Raw genomic sequence first — 10,953 nt, forward strand, 5'->3', positions numbered from 1 at the left:
AAGGACTTTCTTGTAGTAAGATTAGAGGTACTACCCAACCATGAACAACTTGTTTGTTTCCAAATAGAAAATAAGGTCAGTTGACTGAAACAATTGTGTCTTAACCACATTAACTCTGGCATCCCTTTCAGGCTAAACGTTCAAAGATTGAATTTGTTTCCCAACAATGTTTTAAAGAAACGAAAATGGCCGATGATGCATTGCGTGACGTGCTGTGAGCTTGTAGATTGCTTGAAATAAAAAAAACGTTCGCTCTGAAAGAATATATATTCAAAGATTTGTGCCGCATTTTTTGACGATTTTTCAAAAATAGCAGACCTACAAGTTCATATCGCGCCACTCGGTAGCGCGCTATGAGCTTGTAGATCTGCTATTTTTCAATAGCTAAAGTATAAAATAATGCTTAGTTAAAACACCAAAACGGGTTCCCGCCCAAAAGGGGTTAAGCGGTTAGTAAAGTGATATTCAAGCCAAGACAGATAGCAAGAAACTCTTACATTTATATTAAACACACATTTATTATGTACAGTCTGGTCTTGACATGTCCAAACTAACAAAAGGTGTATAATAAATAGAGCATGCTGAACAGCAATATTTAGACCAACAGTAAAAGCATTCTCAATGCCCTGGATGAATGTTCTGTCAGTTAAGGCTACATGTAAAGCTGTAAATACTGTACCTTAAACATTTTTGTTCTTTCCGTGAATGTGTAACTTTTGAAATTCAAGTAAATCGTTTGAAAAGTCATGACATGACTTTAAAAATTGTAATACAGTAACAGCACAGTGTGAAAGCAATACAGTACAGTAATATAGTACAATGTGAATCGAAAGCGGCACAGTGCAAGGTAAACATTCAATAGAAGACATATTTACGTTGCATATGTCCCCCACAAAAGAATAAGTGCCATCATTGTCTACACATACAACAATATGCCATAAATAATTTCATTGAGGACTGGTAAAAAATAATAATATATATAACAGGGTTAATGTTGGGCAGTTTGCAGCTTCTTTTCAGCGGTACGGTCTCCTTGGGACAGGCCCGTCTCAATCTCCATGTATGCCTGTACGGACCTCCACAACGCCCTGATGTTCCCCTCGCCGAAACCCGTCGCCCCTCTGCGTTCGATCAGCTCAAGGAAGAAGGTTTCCTCTGCGAAGATGGGCTTGGTGAAAACTTGGAGGAGGTGTCTAAAAATCAAGAGGTATACAGAGAATAAGAAAACGGTTTTGTCTTCAAAGACGCAAGGGAGAGCGACAGTTCATTATTAAACATATGGGGGATTTATTTTGTGTGTGTCAGATTATAAATAATTAATTCTAGGCTTGTGATACATTATCTACAGATAACATTCAATATACATAAATACATCCTATGTTGTTAAATGGACAATAAAGTCATAGGGCTGCAACGGTAATTTGGAATAATTTAATCGATGATAAAAAAAGCATCAATTATAATACTTTCGTGTCAATTTCTTGTTATATAAAAAACATATTAGATTATTCGACAAATCGAGAAAGTTGGAGAAAACGTAGACAAATTTTTACGAAAATAATAGATAGTTGTAGCGTGAGATGTGTTAGATTTCCACATGTCCTCCTCACAACATTATAACAAAGAGGCTCAGGTTAAAAATAGGCAAGGTTGTACACACACACACTGTGCACATTCAGCATTCAGTATGCATTTTTTCCTTCACCTTCTGCTTTCGCCGGATATGTTGCCCTCTGTGGACGAACCGTGTGGGCGCAGGTCTGTGTCCAGAAGAATGCCATGCTGTGCCAGCATCTGGGGGCTGTAACCTGCATCTTCAATCTCCTGCTGTTTGCCCACCTGTCGCAATACACAGGAAATGAGGTAGCGGGGTCACTAAAACACGGCTGGTGGTGGCAGAACAAACATGTTTCCAAATACCGCTTGTATTCATCAAGGTATGGGGGTGGTGGTTGTATAACTAATGTATCCATTTGTTTGCGGGGGCTAACGTGTGTCAAAAGGTCATACCGCAACAGCGCAAACTGACGATATAAAACGCCGGGCATGATTAACCTATTAAGACCTGAGGCCCGATTCTACAAATGTCTTCTTCTAAATCCTAACAAGTATATTCTGAAAAACGTATACGTGTGGTTCTCAAACGTTGATGTCAACCCAGGAGCAAAGATTTGAGTTAAAAATGTTTGCTTTAGAAAATATATATTCAAAGATTCTTCAAAAATAGCAAATCTACAAGCTCATAGCATGGCAAGAGCTTGTATAGCTATTCTTGAATAGCCAACCAATGTGCTACAGTATATAGCTAAAATGACACGGATGCTTTTCCGGTTTTAATGGGTTAAACCACCAACGTTCAATAGTGATGAATAAGTACATTGACCATTTAACGCGGTAATCACCACAGGCGTGTTCTATATTGGAGCTGAGTCATTGTGGAGTTGTTGTGAGTGAGTGAGGGAGGGAGGGAGGGTGGGCCAGACAGACCTCTGTGTAGTAGGTGGGTGGAGGACTGAAGAAATGCACACCGCCGTTAGCCATGGTCTGTGCTGTGGAGACGATGTTGTCCGTGTACAGTCCAATGTGCTGGATGCCCGGACCCCTGTGTTGCTCCAAGAAAGTGTCGACCTGGTTCCTGCCTGAGATTTAGAATAACGATAAGACTGGGTGGTGAGAAGATAAAATAATGATGGCAAGAAGTGCAGACGTACTGGAAAACCAAACCACACACAGACATTTAACACTTAAGGGCCCAATATCTTGCGCGCCGCCTTACCCCTTATGCCTAAACTTTGTAGGCATTTTTGAGTGGTGCAACCACTCCAACGAACAGCAATGTCCGTGTCCGTGTTTGTGTGTGACTATGTGACCAGTACCAATGAGTACCAAAAGTGGCGCTGTTGTGCCAGAAACGGAGAGAGAGAGATAGTGCTGCATGTTGCCTGCTAATGAGAGAGAGAGAGAGAGAGAGAGAGAGAGAGAGAGAGGGAGAGGGGGGGGGGCACCACTCGGTTCACACAGGTGTGATTTTTTTTTTTACCGTTTTGAAAATCATTTTATTATTTACATGCCCAAAATAGGGACGCCAGGTTGAGGGGGGAAAGCCTTCTAGCATTTACCTTGTTCAGGTAGCGATTCGGCCATGACGAACTTGCAGTCTGGCTCTTTTTTATCCGTGAAGGGAAGTGCAATGCCCACTTCACTGCATTTCCAGTACTCCATTGCAGTAAGGCGTAGTCCAATGCCATCCCCATTTAGGACATAGCCTTCGTCCACGTCTTCATCACTGCTCAGGGGGAAAACAACATGTAACAACTAATATAGAGGGTATGCGCTTGCATAAAGTCAATGGCAAAGTGAGTTAAACATTTAATACAATCAGATAAGACTTTTCAGTTTGGATATATGTGCTGTCAAGTGTCAAGGCCAGAAAGTAGTTTTTTGCTGCATAACTGCATAACTTCCGGGTATGATGAGGATGTCACGCGCATACCCTCTATACTGTATGTCACAAGGAAATAATAAAGATCATGTCAATTTCATTTAAATGGTTAATGTATTTCATAAGAATGATTTATTCAATTTCCTTACCGGTCGATGTAAAACCTCCGAAACCCGAAAAGCTTCTCGTACCACCGCATGACTTGCGCAGTAGTCTGTTTTGGACAAGCGTAGGTTATGTGGTCAAAATGTGTGATTGGACAAGAAGATGAAGGTCCGTTGCTCTCTCCCAAGGAGGGCTCTGTGTGGTGGTTGTCAACGACATCATCAAACCCGGGCAGGAACGCCCCGTCGTAGCGACTTCTGTCCAGCAGAGTGTGACACACGTTCCCCACAATGGATCTGACCACCGAGTAGGTGACCACCCCCTTGTCATCGCGCACTACCGTGGGGGGCACCAGGAAATCACAACCTGTGGTGGTGGGAAAGTACTCAAATCAGTCATGTTTTACTCAAGTAATAGTAGTAGTTATAGTAGTCGGTGGTTTTCAACTCTTTTCATTTCAAGGGCCATTATTTATTCGGCATTCGAGCCACGGACCACCATTCGATGAGATTTAGCCTCTCGGACCAAAAACTAAAGAATATTTTGTTGTTGTTGATTAAAATAACAATTCTTCTACATTCTCTAATTGTGTAGACTTCTTATAAATGAAGTTATGCAGATGTTTAACAATAATCTAACTCTTGAGAGCGTGAAATGAAACCACGGGGTCCATTTGGTTTCATTGTACGCTCTCAAGAGTTACAGATCTATAAGGGTCCATTTGGTTACCAACTCTCCATCATTTAGCTGGGGACCACCTGGAACCGCTTCAAGGACCACTGGTGGTCCCCGGACCACTGGTTGAAAACCACTGGTTTAAGTAAAAGCTGTGCATTCTAAATTTTAACTTACTTGTAAACGCCTAAAAGTACAAAAGTTTTCAAATACAAATCTTTTGAAAATAGTGGATCTATTCTATATAAGCTCATGGAATGTAAGATCTGCCATTTTCAAATGTCCGAAATGTATATGAAGTGGATAATGTCTGCGTTTTGTAAAAATTGTAATTGTTTTTGTAATCATCAATAATAATCAAAATTCTAATCTACAAAATAACTATAGTAAAGTTTTCAAATAATTGTAGTGGAGTAAAAGAAGTACAATATTTGCCTCCGAGATGAAGTGAAGTACTGCAAATTACTCCATAAAATAACTCAAAATTCTACACTACTACTACTAGGCCTACTAATAATAATAATAATAATAATAATACATTTTATTTATAACGCACTTTACATTTGAAACAAATCTCAAAGTGCTACAAAGCAGAAATATTTAAAGGAAAATAAAAATGAAAACATTTAAAGTATTCTGTGATCACCTAAACAGCAAAAAAAACACAGGGCATCTTAAAAGTTCAACTAGGCAAATGCCTTGTTTTAAAAGCGTCCACGGACTGTGGTGCTCTCAGGGGTCACCAGAGATTTCGACCCAGGACTATTCGACCCGGACCATTCGACCCGCTCTCGACCCGCTTGGACCTGACTTTTCGACCCGGACCGCGAGAGAGAGAGACAGAGAGAGACATAGAGAGAGAGAGAGAGACAGAGACATAATAATAATAATATGTACATTGATTTACCAAACAATTATTGTGTTGGTGTTTTTATTTACCAAACAATTACAAAGCTAATGGAGGCTAATGGAGGCTAAAGGGAGCCACCCACAGAGACACAGAGACACAGGCCATCAACGATCACATTCCTAAGGCTAGCAGCCACCATCCTCATCCCCATAGCAGAGTATGACGTTTTTTGCTAGTGGGGTTTTGTGAATAATCACATGAAGTATAAAAGTATGATATATAAGAAAAGTTATAGCTATAATGGTAATGCCTTTATTGATTGTATGCTGTGATTTGAATACACTATATTTTGTCATTCAGTCATAAAGTGACGTTCAGTCTACACATTAGCAGCAGCTCTGTGTTGTCTGACAATTATTCTTGCACTCATTTTATTCTCCCATATAGAACGACACAATGTAACATAGCTCTGTTTACACAATGCTGTACCCCCCTCCAACTGTATATGTTCCCCATCTTAAATCCTGAATATGGAGAATTAGGCATCATATATGAGATGCGAATATTATAATTGGGATTTCATTTATATTGCATATTTCATCTTACTTACATTTTGTTTACAAGGTGAACCCTCTAGGGGTTACACCGTTTGTCTGTTTTCTGTTTTTATGTTTTGTGTGAGGACTGCGGATGAAAATTAGCATCTTTGCTAATCCCGGTGTATTTACGTTCATGTGACGTTCATTAATATGCTCTGTCCTGTCTAAATAAACAAATAAAGTAAAGTAAAGTAAAGATAATTCGACCCGGTAAAAACGGGTCGAACGGACTCGAATTTGCGGTTGGTCGAATAGTCCTGGGTCGAAATCTCTGGTGACCCTCTCAGGTGGTCGGGGAGGGCATTCACAGTAGAGAGTACTCGAGTAAATGTACTTAGTTGACGTTACACACCCACTGACCGTGATTGCGAAGAGCACTGAACGACCTTTCCACATCCTCGACCTCGAAGCACACGTTGCACGCCGTGTCCACGGGGTACCGTGGGGTGACATCATAGTGGCATTTCATATAATCATCATCAACCTTGTTGTTACTGTCGCATGTTGTCTGCTGCTGGCTGGTCCCGTGTCGCCTCTGGGTCGCGGTGGTGGTCAGTGTGTTGATGTTTTCATTCAATCTCTCATGATCAGTCTGCCTTGTTGACCTCTCGTTTACCACGAACACCGCGCCTCCTTTCCTGAACGCCAGCTGCCTCGACTCGTCCGTGAGTCTCGCCGCGAACAAGTTGAACTTGAACTTGGAGACCAGCTCGTGGGCTATTTTGTCCACGTTTGAAACGTGGATCGCTATGTGATGCACTCGGCGCAAGTAGGCTGCCATCTTTGTATGTGACGTCATTTGACATGGGGGCGGGGCGTCGACGTGACAGACAGCCAGGGGGAAAATGTGTATAAACAAACTTGAATACATTGTTTGTTGCTATACGTATTACTATATAAGCAACACCAGGGGTCATCAATATGTCCGTGCACGGTTTTAGGTTTTACACACCATTATATTTAGCTCTGGTCCATAGCCCTAATGCTTAAATGCAAGGCAGAGTTAAGCATTTGGGCTTTGGACCAGAGCTACATTATATTATAATGTTATGTTACATATGTTCTTATTTTGATCATAAAAGACCCAGTTAAATGTTAATGTCACTTTATGTCGCCAGGTTTTCTTCAAAATATGAATGACACGGCACATTATGAGTCCAACAATTATTAGTGGTTCTCAAATGTTTTATTTGCAATGACCCCCATAAGCCATAACCCTGCTAAATGGTGTGCACAAATGGGTCCACACCATTTGGTTCCATCTGTGTACACTTTCAGAGTTACAGACCTGTTATGGACTATTGTCTGTGGCAAACATTTAATCTTGACAAAAACCAGCATGGCGATGACCCCTGAACATCAACTAATTATAAAATGGGGCTTTTGGTATACCGGTAATACATTTGCCACAATTATGAACTTTGCATAGCTCAATGTTTGGGAAATACATGAATTTAAACCAGAAATTGTGCACACTATGCATGCCTTCTTCAGTTTCTTAAAAAGCATAACCACCAGCACATTTGTTCAAATACCAATTTTTAGAGTCACATTTAGCCAAAAATATGTATTTTTAAACTTTGCACAAATAATAAAGCAAAGCTCTCATATTTGTAATACAGCCTGATTTTAATATTGTACTATTCGTGTTTTAATGTTGTTTGAATTTTGTCCTCTTGTGCGTGCGTGCGTGCGTGCTTCCTGTACCTGTGTTGCTAATATGCCAGACTGTACATTTATGACCAATGTTGACAGTGAAAACGTTCATGTGTGTAGTTCACATTCTGTTTCAGTACATTCTGAACTTGTTTGGATTCAGACAAGGACTGAGACACATACGTGTAGGTAATCAGAAAGAAACAACTGAAAAAATATTTGGGCCCTGTATTTTAAAAATGTGGACTCAAATAAAGAAATTAAAATGTGTGAAATAATAACATAAATAACCAAAACATAATTACCATGGCAAATAATAACACAACAGTAAAGGTGTGTCCAATACAAAGTCTCAGAGGGCTCACGGCACGCGTCCTTCGTTTCCCAAGGCTCTGAGGATCCAATGTCTCTCTCTCCTCTGGTTATACTCTGAGTTCAGCTGGCAAGTAGAAGGTGTCGTGTCTTGTTCATCTGTCTTTTAATCATACACACACCCCAGCCAGGTCACATGTTAAAACATTCCACACACACATCACACAGACTGACAACTTAAATTCAATATGAAATATAAGTTCCAGTGGTGCAAACGGTTGCTGCGTGGTTAGGTACTATATGACAGTAACCTGCTAGGCAATGCCGAGGTTGTGAGATCTCTGCTTCACCTGGAGCAGAGATCTTATGCCCAATCAAGTTGTCCTCAAAAGCACGCACCTGGTCGTTGTAATTGGCTGAAATGCACAGAGGGAGCGTGTGTTTCCCAAGGCTGCCTGTTATGCTACATTTTACTGCTGAGAAAGGCTGAGGTTGTCAGTTCAAACCTCAGCTGTAGTGAGCTAAAGTGTGTATGTAAGCGCCGGGTTAGCGTGTGGTACTTATATGACAGTAACCTGCTAAGCAATGCCGAGGTTGTGAGTTCGAGCCTCACCTGGAGTAGAGATCTTATGCACAATCAAGTTGTTCTCAAAAACATGCACCTGGTCGTTGTAATTGGCTGAAATGCACAGAGGGAGCGTGCGTTTCCCATGGCTGCCTGTTATGCTACAATTTATTGCTGAGCAATGCTGAGGTTTAGTTCAAACCTCAGCTGTAGTGAGCTATAAATATAAGTGTAAATATTGACAATAGAAAGTGTGTATATAAGCTCCAGTGGCGCAATCGGTTAGCTCGCGGTACTTATATGACAGTAACCTGCAGCTAGGCAATGCTGAGGTTGTGAGTTCGAGCCTCACCTGGAGCAGAGATCTTATGCCCAATCAAGTTGTCCTCAAAAGCACAGATGAAATGCACAGAGGGAGCGTGCATTTCCCAAGGCTGATATGCTGCATTTTACTGCTGAGAAATGCTGAGGTTGTTAGTTCAAACCTCAGCTGTAGTGAGCTATAAATATAAGTGTAAATATTGACAATAGAAAGTGTGTATATTAGCTCCAGTGGCGCAATCGGCTAGCGCGTGGTACTTATATGACAGTAACCTGCAGCTAGGCAATGCCGAGGTTGTGAGTTCGAGCCTCACCTGGAGCAGAGATCCTATGCCCAATCAAGTTGTCCTCAAAAGCAAGCACCTGGTCGTTGTAATTGGCTGAAATGCACAGAGGGAGCGTGTGTTTCCCAAGGCTGCCTGTTATGCTACATTTTACTGCTGAGAAATGCTGAGGTTGTCAGTTCAAACCTCAGCTGTACTGAGTTAAAGTGTGTATGTAAGCTCCAGTGGTGCAATCGGTTAGCGCGCGGTACTTATATGACAGTTACCTGCAGCTAGGCAATGCTGAGGTTGTTAGTTCGAGCCTCACCTGGAGCAGAGATCTTATGCCCAATCAAGTTGTCCTCAAAAGCACAGAGGGAGCGTGCATTTCCCAAGGCTGATATGCTGCATTTTACTGCTGAGAAATGCTGAGGTTGTTAGTTCAAACCTCAGCTGTAGTGAGCTATAAATATAAGTGTAAATATTGTCTATTATGGTAGAAAAGTGTATATCTAAGCTCCAGTGGCGCAATCGGTTAGCGCGCGGTGCTTATATGCCAGTAACCTGCTAAGCAATGCCGAGGTTGTGAGTTCGAGCCTCACCTGGAGCAGAGATCATATGCACACTCAAGTTGTTCTCAAAGACATGCACCTTGTTGTTGTAATTGGCTGAAATGCACAGAGGGAGCGTGCGTTTCCCAAGGCTGCCTGTTATGCTACAATTTATTGCTGAGCAATGCTGAGGTTGTTAGTTCAAACCTCAGCTGTAGTGAGCTATAAATATAAGTGTAAATATTGACAATAGAAAGTGTGTATATAAGCTCCAGTGGCGCAATCGGTTAGCGCGCGGTACTTATATGACAGTAACCTGCAGCTAGGCAATGCCGAGGTTGTGAGTTCGAGCCTCACCTGGAGCAGAGATCTTCTGCCCAATCAAGTTGTCCTCAAAAGCACAGATAAAATGCACAGAGGGAGGGTGCATTTCCCAAGGCTGATATGCTGCATATTACTGCTGAGAAATGCTGAGGTTGTTAGTTCAAACCTTAGCTGTAGTGAGCTATAAATATAAGTGTACATTTTGACAATATAAAGAGTTTATATAAGCTCCAGTGGCGCAATCGGTTAGCGCGCGGTACTTATATGACAGTAACCTGCAGCTAGGCAATCCCGAGGTTGTGAGTTCGAGCCTCACCTGGAGCAGAGATCTTATGCCCAATCAAGTTGTCCTCAAAATTACAGACGAAATGCACTGAGGGAATGTGCGTTTCCCAAGGCTGATATGCTGCATTTTACTGCTGAGAAATGCTGAGGTTTTTAGTTCAAACCTCAGCTGTAGTGAGCTATAAATATAAGTGTAAATATTGACAATAGAAATTGTCTATATAAGCTCCAGTGGCGCAATCGGTTAGCGCGCGGTACTTATATGACAGTAACCTGCAGCTAGGCAATGCCGAGGTTGTGAGTTCGAGCCTCACCTGGAGCAGAGATCTTATGCCCAATCAAGTTGTCCTCAAAAGCAAGCACCTGGTCGTTGTAATTGGCTGAAATGCACAGAGGGAGCGTGTGTTTCCCAAGGCTGCCTGTTATGCTACATTTTACTGCTGAGAAATGCTGAGGTTGTCAGTTCAAACCTCAGCTGTACTGAGTTAAAGCGTGTATGTAAGCTCCAGTGGCGCAATCGGTTAGCGCGCGGTACTTATATGACAGTTTCCTGCAGCTAGGCAATGCCGAGGTTGTGAGTTCGAGCCTCACCTGGAGCAGAGATCTTATGCCCAATCAAGTTGTCCTCAAAAGCACAGATGAAATGCACAGAGGGAGCATGCATTTCCCAAGGCTGATATGCTGCATATTACTGCTGAGAAATGCTGAGGTTGTTAGTTCAAACCTTAGCTGTAGTGAGCTATAAATATAAGTGTACATTTTGACAATATAAAGAGTTTATATAAGCTCCAGTGGCGCAATCGGTTAGCGCGCGGTACTTATATGACAGTAACCTGCAGCTAGGCAATGCCGAGGTTGTGAGTTCGAGCCTCACCTGGAGCAGAGATCTTATGCCCAATCAAGTTGTCCTCAAAATTACAGACGAAATGCACTGAGGGAATGTGCGTTTCCCAAGGCTGATATGCTGCATTTTACTGCTGAGAAATGCTGAGGTTTTTAGTTCAA

At 41.8% G+C, this 10,953-nt stretch overlaps 1 protein-coding gene across 2 annotated transcripts; it reads right to left on the minus strand.

Annotated features, from left to right (window-relative positions):
- Positions 1-508: 508 nt before the first annotated feature.
- On the minus strand, positions 509-7,968 carry hpdl (4-hydroxyphenylpyruvate dioxygenase-like). 2 transcript variants are annotated; one of them, XM_079493122.1, is made up of 7 exons: positions 7,633-7,968; positions 6,032-6,452; positions 3,592-3,913; positions 3,120-3,286; positions 2,488-2,639; positions 1,706-1,839; positions 509-1,193 (listed from the first exon to the last, which is right to left on the minus strand). In XM_079493122.1, exons 1-7 carry the CDS (start codon positions 7,633-7,635, stop codon positions 989-991), a joined length of 1,404 nt encoding a protein of 467 aa, XP_079349248.1. In that variant the 5' UTR covers positions 7,636-7,968; the 3' UTR covers positions 509-988. The 2 variants fall into 2 exon arrangements, with proteins under 2 accessions (XP_079349248.1, XP_079349247.1); XM_079493121.1 differs by lacking the exon at positions 7,633-7,968 and having other exon boundaries at positions 6,032-6,498.
- Between the last annotated feature and the right edge of the window lie 2,985 nt (positions 7,969-10,953).

Source organism: Electrona antarctica, assembly GCF_951216825.1.
Source record: "Electrona antarctica genome assembly, chromosome: 22".
Lineage (NCBI taxonomy): Eukaryota > Metazoa > Chordata > Actinopteri > Myctophiformes > Myctophidae > Electrona > Electrona antarctica.